This window comes from Tinamus guttatus, unplaced genomic scaffold (genome assembly GCF_059628265.1).
Source record: "Tinamus guttatus ecotype Peru unplaced genomic scaffold, ASM5962826v1 Tinamus_guttatus_pri_ptg000027l, whole genome shotgun sequence".
Lineage (NCBI taxonomy): Eukaryota > Metazoa > Chordata > Aves > Tinamiformes > Tinamidae > Tinamus > Tinamus guttatus.
Window position 1 is genome coordinate 3,580,413 of NW_028288561.1, and position 16,771 is coordinate 3,597,183.

Genomic DNA, 16,771 nt, shown 5'->3' on the forward strand with positions numbered 1-16,771 from the left:
AGGTACTTTAAATACTTTAAGTGATAGACTAAGCTGAAGACGAAGCGCAGGGGGGTTACAGCACTGTTAACTGGAACTGCTTTCAGAGCAAGAGAGAACAGGCAGGTTGCAAATTTTTTGAAAAAATTATATTCTTCCTTGCAAAAGGAAGTTTAAGGGTTTTCTTAATAAGTATCCTGCCTATTCATCGCAGAGGGTTGCACAGTAAGTAGTAGTAAAATACCATGCAGAGTCTCCATATTTATACCATTAAATTATAAGGTGGTTTAGCTATAATTTGTTGCATAACACCATTTAAAACCTTTAAGAGCTAACTTAATCAGTTTCTCCATGTATTGCACATACAGGCCTTGATCCCTTCCAGGATCTGCTGACAAAGAACCTTGTTTTCGTTCATACGGTTCCACTGAAGCCAGTAAAACTGCCCAAGGCAGCTCGAGTCGGTGTCAGCAAAGTCCAGCACAAAATCAGAACCAGCAGCGATTGCTTTAGGAGTTTGGCTCAGCGGTAGTAGCTTCATTAAAATATTTATGGGTTATGATCTTTGAGTGTGTAAGGGAAACTAAACAGTTGTAAACACAAATGTTTCAGATATTACACTTAACGACTTATTGCTTTGTGTACAGTCAATTCAACAAAACTGTGTCTGGATTAAGGCTGTTACAATCCCATTGCATTCCAGTCCTCATCAACTTCATGCACCACAGCATAAATCTAGAATGGTTCTGATATCATGTACCTCAGTTCAGCAGTCTATATATGGTATAAATACAATAAAAGCTTTGCTTAAGAATGCCTATGATGCATCTGTAAAATAATTTTAGATCTGAAAATTAAGAGTCATTTTCAAGACACAAGTTGTAAGGCTTTCAGAACTGAAACATACAGAGAAAGCATGCAACTTAAAATTGTGTTTTGACAGGAGCTAAGGGTGTACATTCAATGAGGCTGTGACATTCAAAATCTGAAAAAAATAAAGTTTCAAATATTTTTAAGACCATCTAGGACAAGAAAAAGATCAGTTTAAATATTTAAATAGTATCAAAATAAATACTTCATTTTTACTGTAATTAATGAAGTGGCACTACCAGGGAACGAACAGCTACACTAAATGGAACACAAAAAGACATTGCAAATTCAGTAAGTTAGATATAGACATTACTTATTTTTCAGTCTTTCCTTATGGTATAATACAACCATGTATTCTTTTTTTTACTAAACGTTAATGTATACATTTAACAGGCATTTAAATATTAAAGAGCCACAACAACCATTTACTTTTCTTTGGTTTAAAAAAAAAAAAAAAAAAAAAAAAAAGTGAAAACCAGTTCTGTTGACTGTAAAGAACACTCCCAAACACTGCTTTAGTAAACTGACTTACTGAGGGAGCACCCCATGAGCATTTGGAGAAAGCTCAAAACAAAAAAAAACCCAAACGGCTCCAAAAGGGAAATATCCCAACACTGCTTCAACCAGGGCTGCCCTATCAGAAAGCTCGCCTTAACAATGAAGAATCTAGAACTTAATACAAATCCATTTTTAAAAATACTGTTATATTTCAGGGTTCCCAATATAGATAGCACAGTGCTGAATGCATTAATATATTTCACGAGGTGGCACCTACCCTATTATCCTGCCATGCTTTGCTTAGAGAAAGCTCAACTTGCAATTAAAATTTTTTCAAAGGACAGGATTCATCCCTGCAGTACTTCAGTTCTGTGACACGTATTTCCATGATACAATATCAATTAACTGAAGTCTTGCTATGAAAGAAAAATTCACAGGGAAAACAATACGTAGTGTGAGGCCACATGTTTGTTTTACAGATACTTCCAAGCACAGAAGTATTTTGGAAACTCTTGCAGTACATGTATGAGCTTAAAGTTCAAATTTGCTTAAAGCATTCCGGTTCCTTTTTTTTTAAAAAAAAAAAAAAAATCTTTCCAAATCACAATAGGAGCTACAAGTGAGACATTTAAAAAATGCACAAGAACAATCAGCACTTTCAGATCTGCAATAAAGAAACACAACATTGATATGCATTAAGGATAGGTTACTTCTTGTTAAAGAGAGAAAATTATTACTAAATAGATTATAGTCAAGGGTAAAGACAATGTTACTTATTCAAAACCTCAATTATCATATTACTTTAGATCCTTGGTCCATGATCCAGCAATGTTTGAAAGTCAATTGAAAGTCTGAAAGTTTCATTTTAATGCTTTAAATTAATGTAAGACTAATGAGCTAGAATAAATATTACTGAGTGCTCCTGATATAAAACCTTCCATAAGAACAGAAGAACATTTCAGAATATGAAACATTGCTATTAAAAAAAAAAAAAAAAAAAAAAAAAAAAAAGGTCTTTTAAAATGAACTGCTAAACAGCAGGAAAACCCTTCCCCCAAACTGGAATATCCTACAGGTGTCCACAACAACCCAACTAAACTGCCCTGCCTGGTCTAGTCAGGTGCATACAAAGAAAAACCCAGAATGATCTTAGGTGGTCATTAGCACTGCAGCATAGTTTATTTGGAACACATGTGCTAACATCACAAAGCTATACAACTATATTCATTATTTCCAAGGGGCATAATTTCCATTAAGGAATAATTTCCAGCTGATTTAAGATTTAGCTGGGATGCAAAACTGAACAATTAGATTAGAAGAGACAGACTTGATCATAAGTATGACTAGCATTGAAACAGACTTTACTTCTACTGTATTAACTCTGTAAGCAACAATTTAAATAAAAAACTGCTGATAATTTTGTAGGACGGGCAGAACAGGTTTCTTTCCTCCCCCAAAATTGCCGCTACGGTCAGAGTAACTTGCTACTCTGTTGATTTACCAGGGTCCCATTTCCCCCTGCTGCTATCCACTTTAATCCATCTGCGGAACGCAGCTTTATGTACAAGCAGCAGTAACTAACTCTGTGTCGGGCTACCACGAAGGTAATTTTGTCCCAGCTGTCCGTATCTGCTCCTCTGTTATGCAGATTTTGAACACAACACCTATGCGCAGGAAGAACTTCCGTAGCACAGCCCGAAGCTCAGGAATCAGGTCAAATTGCATGATTTCACACAGGTATGGGTAATATGTTGAAGCATGTGTCCTAAACTATTAAAAGAGGAAATGTTAAAAAAAAAAAAAGACAGTTATTCTCTGTTACTGCAGGATTACAAACACACACACATACACACACATACACACACACACACACACTCACAGCTAAATCCATTGATTAGAAAAGCCCACACTACATGAGACCAAGGACCCATCAAGCCCTATGTCTGTCTTCTGCATCAGCCTCAGCAGATGCTTACAAAAAAACACCTGGACAGCAAGCAGGTGGTAATATTTTCCTTGAATACACAGTCAGACTCCAATTTGTGGCTTGGATTTCCAGAGGTAGAGGTGATATCAGACCCTATACATAAAGGAAAAGCCATATGAACTTGTCCAGTTGCTCCTCAAGCTCCAGAAATATCATCTGCAACACTCCACATCCACGAGATTTCTCAATTCTTTCTTCTCTGGATAAAAGATAAGTGAGAAAGACTCCGAACCTACATAAACTGTGGATAAATTACACTAAAATATGCAAGAGTGAAGTAGAATTACACACTCTGCAGTGGAGAAAAAAATTCCAAGTTGGAGAAAGTTTTCTTAAAAAAAATTTGAACAACTTCCAGAGCTTCACTGTATGTGCTAAACTAATGAACATTTGCATTAATGTCCCTCAAAAGGACTGAAACCCTGAAGATAATTCTTCATCATTGCTATCAAGGGACAAGAATTCCAGTTTTACACTGGTGAAGTTTACCACTCTGTATTACTGAAATGCAATGAAGTTCCTTTCACATTCAAAGTTGCACATTCAAAGTACTTCTATATGAAATGTATCAACATTCCAAAATAACAGCATTTGCCTTTATGAATACAGTTCCATTTCCACTACACAGAATGCTTGCACATGGAGATGTAATGATTCCTGTATTTCAAGGAGAATGCATCCTATGCGAATAAGTGAATTAACCATCTTGCAACACATCTGAGGAGAGCAAAGCCCGAGTTCAATAGCAGAGAAACAGAGAAAAAAATAATGCAAAAAGATGTTACTTTCAGCCCATTCTTACCTTTTCATCACTAATTTTTAGTGTTTTTGTTAAAAGCAACAGCAGTAGATTGGTCCATGCCTCTCTGTGGCTTTCCGAGTTCACAGTAATAAAATATGCCAGGGCTTCACTGCACACACTGGAGAACACAGTTACATTACATTGCATGCATACTGCACCTTATGCTACATTAAGTTACTGCATCCATTATACCTCTGAATATCATACTGTACTCAACAGTATGAAAAATATTTGTACAAACTTTTCTTTGCAAAAGTAGCAATAAGTCAAACAAGAAGGTGCTTTGTTTATGCTGAATAGGTCGCTTCCTTAATACTGCATTCACTTTTAAAGAGCAGTCCTTTATCTTCATATATTCTGCATGCTCTGCTCAACCTAAAACAGAGCATTGGCAGCCACCTGGTAGGAAGCACCACGCACCAAAGCGAACGCGCTCCTGCGCCCGGTGCTTTTACCTGAGCAGCCGTTGCTGTATCGCGTCCCAGGCGTCTCGGCGGGTTTCGTCGATGTACATTCGAAAGAGGATTCTCAAGCAACAAGCCAAGCTGCTGGTCTCTTGTTTTAAGAGATTGGGTTTTGATTTACCCTTGAACCCTAGAAAACAGTCACATGTGGGAGAGGTCGAGGGGAGGGAAGGGATGAGGGAAAATCCACAGTAGTAGTTACCAGCCAAGCAGTAGAGTTTATCAATTTTTGGATGGTGTATCTATTCTTATAGAGACATTCAATTATTGCAGTGCAAACCTTGCTGCTTTATTTTAATGAAAAAACAGAAAATAGTAATTCTTAAAATGACTAGAAAGGAGACAAGTAATAAAAGCACACAAAGGTCGCAGATAAACTGTAGATTACCGTAGTAGTACTCTTTTCTATTTCGAGATACATTCAAAACCGTAAATGGAGTTCAGTATTTTCCACCAAGCTAAAAGTAAAAGCCTCACCTGCTCTCCACAAGACTGTTCGCTGTTCGTAATTTGAATTGAAGGCTTTTGAAAATGAATGAGACTCTTGCAAGCAATCTAGTAGCTTAAAAAGGTGATGTGAAGACATGTATTTATACATTCCTTGGTCTTCTGTGTCAATGTGGATATCTGCATCCAGCGCATCTCTCTAAAGAAAACCGAACAGCATCAATAATTTAGCCTTATTATATAGTCTTAAGAGACCTTCTTTGATACTTCAGAGACCATACACTAACTCCATCAAGATTCCATTTTTAGGTACAAGGGAAATATTAGTGCAATAGAGACCAACAGATGTCACCTACAGAGCTTTTAAAGAAAAAAACGCAAGAACAGCAAGTCTAAAAATGTGTCAAGGGGGTATTCTTTTCAGTACGATATTGTAAGAAAAGTTACGATCTATCCCATGGTTAATGATATGATAAACCAGAACAAATGGGAAGGGCCTCCCATATTATCAAGACAAAGGGAGATGATGGCAATTCAGTGGAGCACATTTCCTTGCTCCTAGGATCTGACTGACTGTCTCTATGGAATTCTCACCAAATTAGCACAGATTTAAATGCTGCACAGTGTAGAAGCTACTCGTTTTGGGCCAATGTCAGAAGTTTCTTTAGAGTTTTTCCATTTTTTAGCTAATTTCATTAGGAATCTTACAGTACCAGCCCCTCAAACATTAATGCACTAGCCTGAACTTGTAACCTATGGCTACATTAATATAGAAAAGCAAGAGCTACCTTGCACTCTTCCCTAAGAATCATAATAGTTCCATTTTCAGGGGCAAGGACCTCTCCAAGGATGGTAATGAATTAAATCTTGATCATTAACCTTCTGCAGAAGTTCAACTTCTGCATCTCCTCCTGTGTAAACCCAGATGTTGAACAACCTCAAAATCTTGGTCAAAAACATAAGCCTCTCCCCCAAACCAAATACATACTTAAGGAATATGCATTTATTACAAAACATGTACAAACGGGAAAACTGTCAAGGAATCACTGCAAAGAGAAACAATACATTTGGGGTAATTTTGAAAGTTAGAGAAATCAAGAGACTCCCTGTACTCCATTCTGTAAATACACTTTACAAGTACTGTCTTTGCACTTTACTGCCACAGGTATAAATAAATCTGATTGTACCTGAGCTGCAGCCATGTGCTCAGCATCTTCCTTCTTGCTTGTTGCTGGATAAAATACTATATTATCAATGGTCTGTATCAATTCCAGCTGTACCACACACTTTATAAGAAGGCCAGCAAATAATTTCTGGTCTAATGAAATGGAACAAAACAGGTTTTAGAAATAATGACAATACACTTAAAACAGGCTAGCAAAATTACAACCTTTTCAAGTTTTGTGATGCTGTGAATCACCTTATAAAGGGAAACACTTTTTCTCCAAAAATAAGAGGTTACATCAAGTCTTTACAACTAAGATTTTAAGTGATCAAATGGCTTAAAGCCTTCTCCCCACCTCCAAAGACTACAGAGATGGACTAACAGTGGTCATGAAAGATTAACTCGCAGATTATCCTTACTTGTATAAGCACCACCTTTCCAGCTTTCATCTGTAGGATTTGAAAATTGACTCTGTCCTCTTTCTGAAGCATTTTTATCCATGCTGCTTAGAGACTGGTGATCTAGATCCAAATCCTAAAATAGATTGTAAAATAGATTGAAATAGATTGAAAATAGATTGAATAGATTGAAAAATTCTGATAATCTCCAAAAAACTATCATCCAACTATCAGTTTTGAGATGACTTAACTATTAGTTTAGATTAGATTAGTTCAATTCTTTTTATCTTATTTCACAATGCTATCAAATACAAGCTAATGTTAATTCCACTGTTCGCTGTCAAATTACTTTACTGACATAAAGTATTTCTAAAGCTAACCTAACACACTAGCCTTCAGCTTAGTTTGCACTGAAATAACTCTTACCAAGTGTTTTTCAGCCGAATCCTCCTCCATGCCTGCAGGCCTCCATGTAAGCAAGCTTCCCAGGGAGAAGAAAAACTGTATAAATACTGTTGTTCTGAAATAGCTCTTAGTTTTCAAAATATTCTTCACATACTTACACATGAGGAATGGTAGTTTTGAAGATTTCTAGCATACAAGTGCACGTTTGGCCCCAGACTTCAGGACTGAATTTCTGTCCGTTCAGTATTACCAGATTTTCTAGACAATTTGTACCTGATCGAGCCAACTGCTCATTATCTGTGAATGACACGTTCCATATTTATCAACTTGCATAATAACAAGGAAAATGAATTATTCTTTATACAGCTCCATTAAGACTTTTGTTCAGAGATACATGCTGCTTGTACAAAGTGCCCACAGTAGCTCAAAACCTGTGTGTAAATTATACTACAGCAACAGGAACTTTGGGGTCCTACTGAACTGAAAGTACTGTTTAAGAGGAGACATCATGGGACTGAAAAATCAATGAGGGAAGACAAAGGAAAGAAACAGGAAGGAAGCTTAGAGTGGGATGAAAGAAGGTAAACAGGAATTGAAGGTTCTTAAAATTTCTTTCTAGCTAGTCCCTCAAGTTCTGTGCTAGTAAACTGCAAGATTTCAGGCACACGAGTCGAAATTCAAATACATTTACAAAGAATACAAAACTGAACTCCTCAAGCTGTTTTACTATATCACAATAGCATGATACGTACATTAAGAGCTGCCTAACTGATTAAATAGAATGACCTTTAAATATTTAAGACACAGCACACATCTATTATATAACACATTGTTCCAGTGGTAATTTCTATTCTTCCAAAAAAATCAGTAAACTTTTTTTTTTCTTGAAAAAATGAGCAATCTAAAAATACATTCATCGAAAGATAAAAGTAAATAAGTTACCTTGTTTTACACACCAGTGTAACTGTGCAAATATATCAGGAAGAAGGATCTCATTTAAAGCTTCATAAAATTGGGTAAATACATCACAGATTGCATAAAGTGCATGGTTGCATGTAGTTGTCATCCACTCAGATTTCTGTTAGGAAATGAGAAGCCTTTGTTTTTATGGGGGTTCTTTTATGATACCAATTTGCTTACAAACAGTTACTTGAAAAAGGAATTGACCTCTGAAGAGAACAACAATTTAGATAAAAAGTAGAAAAAGGGCCCACTACTGCACATGTCTTGTCAGCAGCATTAGGTAGCCACTGCATCCCTTGTGAAAATGTATTTCGCGGTGATCAGTATTCTCCCTGGGAACAGCTAGATAGGTCACTGGATATGTGACAGGTTTTCACCTGGAAATACCAACTTTGGTAGCTTCATACGCACTTCATTGAGTTCTAATGTACTCTGTAGATCATGATGACAAAATGCCAGCAGGGGTGAAGTGCAGTGTTAAGGCAAAAAATACAAACTGTCTTGATTTTGAGTTTCAGAGGACTAATTCCAGTGGTTCCTTTTAGGATAATAAATCCAAATTGTTCTCATTTCCCAGATTTTCAGTAACCCTTTCACACTCTCAAAAATATAACTCAATTCTTGGCTTTTTTTTACTACTTTTTTTTTTTTTTTTTTAATTTATTACCTCTGTTTGTTGTTCAGGCAATTTCATATTATCAAAAATCCGAAACACAATTCTGAACAGATCTTGCCACCAGTGCTTTTCAAAAGTATGGCCATAACTCTTCATTATTTCAAACATCACTGTCAAGCCTCTACAAACAACAAAAGCAATTATAGGAAAAGATATTAAAATGACTACCTGTGATTCTTTCCCAAACTGTATGCAAACAAAAAGCAGAAGAGCTTTATTACCTTGTTCGAACATCTAATTTACAACGATTGATGATGCAAGAAAGTTCAAATAATATAGGGAACCATCCTCTGACCCACACTCTGTCCCCAGGAGCAACATTCATGTCATCACTTGTGTATTCTCTTAATACCTTAGAGATGGACAGAGGAGAAAAAAAAGAAACTGAAAAAATAGAATTCTGATGTATTTTAGATACTTCTAGTGTTAAATAGGTTTGGAAAGTTAGCTCAATTTATACTGTTACACTCATTCTTTCAAAAAGAAAAGAGATACATACTTTTGGAGATAGCTGTAAAAATATATGAGAATAAGTATTCACATCAAATCAGTTTTATTTTAGAGCTGTTGTAGTTTTCTACCAGTCACAGACTTTGACATTAGCAAACAAGGTTCACAGTGACAGAAAAAAGTTAGATACAGATATCTATGTACTAATAGAGCCTAAATTTCAGCAGTTGCACATAAACCAGTTATGTGTTTTTCTGGCGTACACTATGCCTATCTTGCAACAGTTCATGTGCAACTGCAGTATAAACCTAGGCTCTTTTCAGCGAAATGAAAGTTATATTAAGCATTTAAACAATAGACTGACATAGAAAAAAAAGCATGTCTGGAGCCAGTTTAACTGGATATAATCAGTTTGACAAAACATGAAGTTCTTTTCAATATTAGGCTAACACTGCAGTAAAAGGACTGTTTAAATCAGTTATTTCCATTCTAAACAAAGTGTTTTAACTATTCCTAGTTTACTGCTAACCTAACAAAGAGCTTCCTAATTTTGAATAAACTTTTAATAAAAACACTCGTGCTTTGGAGACTGAACTTTGACAGCTATTTCTTGGCTGCAATAAAAATGCTCAGTCTAGCAGGAGAAAATGCTGCAGCAATACACAAAGGTAAGTAAATGTGTAAGAAAATACCTGTGGTCTTTCTGAAACATATTTTGCACAATAACGAATAAGCCTAATAGCTTCCATGCTTGTGTCTGGAAATGCTACATTACAGGCAAATTCTGAAAGGCATTTTACTGCATCCTGGAATGAATCAATTGCTGCTGGAAAGTGCTGTTGAAAAATATTTGCTGTGGAAAACAAATAAAAATACTTGTTAAAATTTACTAATAGTAACCAGCTAGTAGGTTACTGTTGCTGTTCCCCCCCCCCCCCCATAGGGGATCAGAAGACATAATAGACATAGAAGACATCACACATAAAATCTTACAAGCAAACTGTTTGAACGCTGCAATTAGGTCTTATCTCTATTTACCTAGTAATACAAAAGTCTTATTCTGATAACCTTTTTATGCCGAATGAGAGCAGTTTTAATTTAGGTAATTGTATCTGTCAAGTATTACTTACTAACGATATGTGCTGTGGTTTGAAAGGCCAACTCCACAATATTCCCATCGTGGTCAGAAGCAGCTTGGTGAAAAACTGCAAAGATATTTTTCCAGCCAGAGCGAATATTACCAGCTTGAGAGTTCACCATCTGAGCAATGCAGCGGATTACCATGTCCCGAATAGTTGGGGATCTGAAAAAGCAGAAGTTCAGTATCAAATGCCACTTCCACCTACAAGGGAATCCATGCCACATCACAGCACATCTTTAAAAAGGCCTCAAGCAAGAGAGCACAGAGATTCCAGTGCATGCACACCTGTTTTTCTTCATAATATGCTCAAAAGGCCTCAAGAAGTCTTTCTGGAAACGGAAGTTGGCTAGCTCTCCCTTCTCAAGAAACTTCATTGACAGTTGCCTTAATGAATCTACTGCAAAGATGGCAACATCTTCATTAGGGTTACATCCAACCTAGAAGAAAAGCGTATTTTCAGTCACTTACCAGCTAACATATTAAAGCATGCATTGATTCATCATACAAGTTTAATCTTTGGCACATTTCTAGTTTTCAGATATATAGAAAATTAGGGATTACTTTTGGAAGGGACCTGTCTCAATCATTTTGTCTGTATAAGAAGCCCCATAGATCCTGCATGCAAGTGCAGAACGACCACCAGACAGACCTTAGGTCAGAAGGACAGCATGTCTCTAGTTCCTCAACAGAACTCCTTTGTTGTTTCAGGATCATCTCTAGATATTTTAGAAGACAGAAACAATCCTTACATTTGATCAGGAGGATAAAACAATGGCACAGGGAAGAGTACGAAGTCATATAACAAGGTACTTAGATAAGATTACTTCCATTAATTTCTTTTCTGTTTTTAAATACCTGTTCCCTTTTAATTAGATACTAGATTCTAATCCTAACATTGCTCAGATTTTTCCAGCTCAAATGCTGGAAACTTTTGTGCCTTTAATGGATCCTGATGTCACACCACCACCTACACCCCTCAAGGAGGCAAAGTGAAAAAGCTGATCAAACAAGTCCTCATTCATGTATGTGCTACAACTTTGATTTTTAGATTACCTTATTGAAGTGGTCTCCAATCACTTGCCATATCCTTGACCACTGCAGCCTAATGCGATTCATATTGTAATAGGATATCTCCACTATCTTCTGCAGGCTGAACATGCGTGGGTGGTGTGGGGAAGCCAGCTCATCCATGGAAACAGCGCACAGCCAGCGCACAAAGTCGACTGAACATTAACACACATCATTATAAGGTCAGGATGTTACACTGCAAGAGTCCCTGTAAACCATCATGTGCTCAGCATACTTGCCTATTGCATTTCCATCAAGCCTTGTTGATCCTGTAAATATCCTGTAGAACAAATAAAATGAGTTGTAATTTTAGCTGCACACACCAGAGAGTCAATCACACCTTAGAACTATAAGTAAACATCATTACATCTCCTAAAAGGACCATGTAACCCTCCATGCCATGAACCCTGCAACTCTTCTATTTTTATTACTTGGCAGAAGTTCAGGCCCCTCTCCTTGCAGTTTTGAACATTCATTTCCCTGCTGCAACTTGGAATCTGCTACGCTCTCCTGTGCTGTGGCAACAACCACAGACTCACATTTTCTCTCCTCTGCATGCACTGCCAGAAGACCCATTTGGGTAACATGGGGAATAAAGAGACATTAAGAAGGCTTGTTGCAAGACTTTACTGGATACCAGCCACTGTCTCCTTGCATTTTATGCAGTTCAAGAGTAACTTAAACTGTGACTGTTGAAACAGATATCAGAAAGACTATGGATATGCAACCACCCCTTCCTTGTCCAGGAGTGTTCAGAGTCTCAAGAGCTTCACAGGAAACACAAAGCTGAATGTAGAATTGTACAGGCTCACCTAATAGTTTCTGTAGTTACAAAAAGTCCCCTTCCAACACATTTCATTTTTTTATATTAAATAACAGTATAGCTAATCAATAGCCTTTTTCTGACAAGGGATTTTGGGGAAAAAAATCAAAAAGAAAGTGCCTGATATGGCAGAACCTGCAGATGAAGTGAGGATGGCCAATAGCTTCAAGTTGCATTTTCCCCAGAAACATCATATTCAATACCTGTCTACTGCCACCACCACACTCTGCGAGCTGGTCTCTCCCACCGACTCCTGAATGCTTGCCATGTGCCGCTTGTCAGCTCCGCTCCCAACCAGGTTCCCTGCAAGGAAAACCAAATCAAATCTAATTCAACACTAGCATTCTGCATCACGAAATATGGCCTTTGACACCAAAAGGTAGGCACCCCCCAGACAAAAGAGACACAATTTTGCAGTTTACATGGATCAGTGCTTTACCCAATCTGTGCCAAATTACCACAAAATTGAACACCCAGTAAAAAGAATAGTTTTGGGGGGGTATCATGTTTTGACCTTCAGGTTACCTTTTTATTATTATTATTTTCTACTGTAAATAAGATATATACAACAATAATAGTGATGAAAAACTACCCAGCGTTAACTACTCATAGCATTAACTCTGTAATATTCTGAAACTGAAAGGCTGTTTCAAGGAATTTCCAAAGAGTAAGACAACCTGCTTTCTAGTTTCCAATGGAAAGACAGATTTTTATTGCAAATCTTGTATGGATTGGTATGAATGGAAATAGCAAATGCAATGGGCAAAGATAAACTATTTGGAGAGAAAAAAAAAAAAACACCATTAAAACAACTGTTAGTCCCTAAAGACATACTGTTTCTATAGTTTTCTTCTAAACAGAGTGTAAAAAGAAAAATAAACTAAACTATGATTTTAGGTGTTATCTGATAACACAGACAATATTCACATTCCAAAAAATAAATCTGGAATTTCACTGATATCTTAATCCAATTACAAAGTTGAAACACATTGGTAACTACTAAAATGCTGAACAGATCCATATTTAGTTTCATTAACCTCAGATCAAGACAAGAAAACATGTTTCTGCATCTTACACAGAGTTTTCTGATCCATCATATCTGCCTTATAAATGGAGCTTTGTGAAGTTCAAGATTAACTATCTTACCCAATCCCAGGCCCATAAATTCTTCCCCTCCGGATGAATAGCTCCTAATGCTTCCTTCTCTTTCACGCCCAGAGCCAGACAGATACCGAGTTTTCACTCCAGTTCCTATAAGTTGTGCTAGTTCAAGCTGGCTGATACATTTCAAGATCTGAAAAAGGAGATGTTTAAACATTTTGTTTCAGGATACAACTGCATTTGTATTCCTAACACTACAGATTCTCCAACCTTTAGACACCACCTCCAGGTTTGATGGAGCTAAAACACCATTACTAATGTAACTGGAAATGCACCAGCTGTCATGAATCACTGCAATATGCAAGGAAAACAAAAACAAAATCCAAGAGTACCCCAAAAGTCTAATGTGGGTCTTTAAAAGAAAACCTTTGCATTACTTTGCATGGTGCCATGGGAGAGATACTATTAAGTCAAGTCTAAACAACCTGTCAGCTAAACTGCCTTTTGGCTCATCCTATTATGCAGCCAAAGACTCGTGCCAAAGATGAGGCAGCAGGAATTTTCCTTTAAGCAGAAACATAGATTTAGGTCAGATTAAAGACATGCTAAAAAATACGTACGATCCCAATAGTCTATCTTTATCCATCTCTCAACTAGTTACTTTATGTGATTTTACCACAAAGGTTACCAAACACCGGACAAAATTTGGAATTGTTGATTGCAATTCTTTGGTTTGCATGATCAACAATTCAATAGGCTGTCTGGCCAAAATAGTTAAGAGATAATTTTAACAAAATCCTACCAATTAGTGTACTTAAATCCAGGTTTCAAACCGAGGTTCTGACAGATGCAGGGAGCTAAATGCAGTACTGAAAACTGAAACTAATAAACAAGCTAGAATAAAAGAATCCTGGAGTTTTCAAAGGACATTGTAGCTGTACTATTTAAGCTATACAAGTTTTTACCTCATGCCAAGAGTTCCCAAGATAGTTGCCATCTGTGTGAGCGACTGTAATAAGTGTCTTAATGGTGTCTATGTTTTTCTGTTTCATTTCGGTAATGCTGGAACTGGCGGTCAACAAGGAAAAACGAGCAAGCGCCTGCACATAAGCATCTCGTTCAAGCTACGAAGAGGAGAAACAAGCCATGTAATTAAGTTCCTCAAGAGCTGGAGAAAGCCACTTCCCCAGCATGCCTGTATGACTTCTTTCCATGCCTAGCTGGCAATTACATTTTGAGCACTTTCCATCTGAGGGAGAACAGGAGGCAAGCTCACAAATGCACTTAATAATTGATTCCCTTCTGTTGCTGAGCCTTTATGAAAAGCTTGAGGATATCAAGATCTCAAAACAAACTAAAGAGATGGTGAGGGAAGCCAGTTATTTCTATTTGGTCATTTCAGTAAACTTGATAAAACAGCTTGTTCACATTTCTTTTTTTTTTTTCCCTCCCAGAGCCTAAACTGTCCCTAATGAGGTCCCTGCAAAGTATTATACAGACCTGCATTCCAAAGATACAGGCTATTCTAATTGCACATCGTATTCCTTCCAAGCAAAGAGACGCCACTTCTGTGTCGTCGCAGTTCTGCAAACCAACACTGTAAGCTGCCAGCAACGGAGTCCATACAAGCTAAAGAATGGAGGAAACCAGGTTTAGAAATCTGCTAAGGTTTTACCCTAAAGCATTAGGCAGACTAAACACACCCTCTCCCTCTCCCAAAAAATAAATAATAAAAAACAACTGTCTGTTGTATTATCTAACTCTAGAGGGTCATTTCCCACATTTTTTCAGCTTAAAACTGTCTTAGCAGTGAAGATACAAAGAGAACACTCACTTTAAACATGGGTCTGACATGATCCAGATGAGTGGCACTAGTAAAAGGGGCCTTTGCGTGGCTTACTGCCTCCATGAGGGCTTTAGCTGTTTTAGCCATTTGCTCCATCTCCAAGTTGTACAACAACCTCCGCTGCTTCTCGTTAGCTACATCTAAGGGGAACACCACACAGTTGCATTGGTTTTTCTTTTTTTAAGATAGCAGATTCCATGACTCAGCTGTGGGTATTACAAATGTTAAATGAAGCTGCAAGAAATGAAGTCTGTTGGTAAAAATCTCCTAGAAGGATTACAATTCAGAGGTTGTCACAGGATACAGGCAAAGAATTCCAGCACTAAAATTCATATCCCAGCTAAAGACTTTATTCTAAACATAACTAACTCAACCCTTCACTTATATGCTAGGTGCTGAGAGCTGAACACAGAAGTTAGAGGCATAATGTAAATCACCCCTTCCATAAAAGTAGGCATAAAATGCTTCGTGTTCTTAGGCTGAAGTCCCCAAAAGAAAACTAGCCATCACAAATTATTGTTTCTTTTTCTAATTGATTTAGTAAAGGTTGCAGCCTCACTTTTCAGACAAATCAGTTTGTTCCGGTTCTGATCCAGAAACTTTGCAAATAGCATCCAAATCACTGAAGAAGAGCTAAAGATTCAGAATTCACTAGTTAGAACACTGGGCATTGATTGGATTCTGAGTAAAAGCAAAGTACAGTTGAGGATGCTGGTTTCTGCTGTATACCACACAGAAGCCCGTGGCTGTTCTAGATAAGGAAAGGTGATTAAGTCATGACAAACTCTCCAATCTCTCCCTTTTTCAAACATTTTATCACCAGGTACTTATGATTTCTCAGCCTCTAAACTACAACGTGCTTTTGACAGGCACAAAACACAGCTGCCTAGTACATGAAAGCAAGAAGTCAACCTACAAACCAAGTACCAACCATCTCCCTCACACTTCCATTACAGACAACTCCACAGTTTCTGCTGCCTCTCTGCAGTGGCACTAGATGAACACAGTTATGTTTCCATCACAAAAGCAGCAGTATTAAATAACAACTAAGCCAGTTTCATTCTAGTTACCTATATTAGTCATTTTAAGTGTAATTTATGTATTGCACAGAGATATTTGCAAAAAGAAACTGAGCCATCTATGCCACGTTGAAGGAAAATTACTACAACATTTCAGAGCACTGATATTCCAGGTTCTGGTTCCTCCTTACTTGGCTTACTACACTTGGTTGCAATTGCATATTCTTTTGTCTCTTTCATCGCAATTTTTTTTCCTTCTATTTCTTCATAGATGGTGGATAAATACTCTACTGGCAGATCTTTGCTGTCATTGATTCCTCGATTCATTTTAATGTATTGTTCCTTTGTCATTTTATTCTTTACCTATAAAAGAGAACAGAAATTAGTATCAGATTTTGAAAAAAAGTTCTAGAGAAGTTTGAACTTCTACAGCTGCTTTGTTTTGGAGTTTTGGCCTTTCCTGGAGTTTTGTGTGTTTTTTCCTACCTGTGGACTGTGCAAGTCTGTAGTCAGCATTATAATAGAGTATGCCAGAACGTAGGCAGTGTCAGCACTAGCAAACAGTGTTTGCCTGAGGGAATAAAACAACAAAAAGAAACATGCTTTAGATTCCTAATTCCTCAATCCATTAGCTCTATTTCCACATACAAGGGATAAATACCCAGGAGT

General features: G+C 37.2%; 1 protein-coding gene across 1 annotated transcript in view; it reads right to left on the reverse strand.

Moving 5' to 3' along the window:
- Positions 1-2,496: 2,496 nt before the first annotated feature.
- ARFGEF2 (ARF guanine nucleotide exchange factor 2) overlaps positions 2,497-16,771 on the reverse strand; it is a 30,438-nt gene continuing 16,163 nt past the window's right edge. Inside the window, exons 17-39 of the mRNA XM_088528686.1 lie at positions 16,589-16,673; positions 16,294-16,465; positions 15,072-15,223; positions 14,738-14,866; positions 14,203-14,361; positions 13,283-13,430; positions 12,340-12,439; positions 11,553-11,593; positions 11,299-11,468; positions 10,531-10,682; positions 10,235-10,407; positions 9,797-9,957; positions 8,876-9,006; positions 8,646-8,775; positions 7,958-8,093; positions 7,174-7,312; positions 7,037-7,091; positions 6,632-6,746; positions 6,235-6,365; positions 5,078-5,246; positions 4,592-4,730; positions 4,137-4,254; positions 2,497-3,117 (exon numbers count right to left, since the gene is read on the reverse strand). Of these exons, the coding sequence (XP_088384812.1) occupies positions 2,941-3,117; positions 4,137-4,254; positions 4,592-4,730; positions 5,078-5,246; positions 6,235-6,365; positions 6,632-6,746; positions 7,037-7,091; positions 7,174-7,312; positions 7,958-8,093; positions 8,646-8,775; positions 8,876-9,006; positions 9,797-9,957; positions 10,235-10,407; positions 10,531-10,682; positions 11,299-11,468; positions 11,553-11,593; positions 12,340-12,439; positions 13,283-13,430; positions 14,203-14,361; positions 14,738-14,866; positions 15,072-15,223; positions 16,294-16,465; positions 16,589-16,673 (3,082 nt within the window). The 3' untranslated portion in view covers positions 2,497-2,940. The remainder of the gene's footprint in view (positions 3,118-4,136; positions 4,255-4,591; positions 4,731-5,077; positions 5,247-6,234; positions 6,366-6,631; positions 6,747-7,036; positions 7,092-7,173; positions 7,313-7,957; positions 8,094-8,645; positions 8,776-8,875; positions 9,007-9,796; positions 9,958-10,234; positions 10,408-10,530; positions 10,683-11,298; positions 11,469-11,552; positions 11,594-12,339; positions 12,440-13,282; positions 13,431-14,202; positions 14,362-14,737; positions 14,867-15,071; positions 15,224-16,293; positions 16,466-16,588; positions 16,674-16,771) is intronic.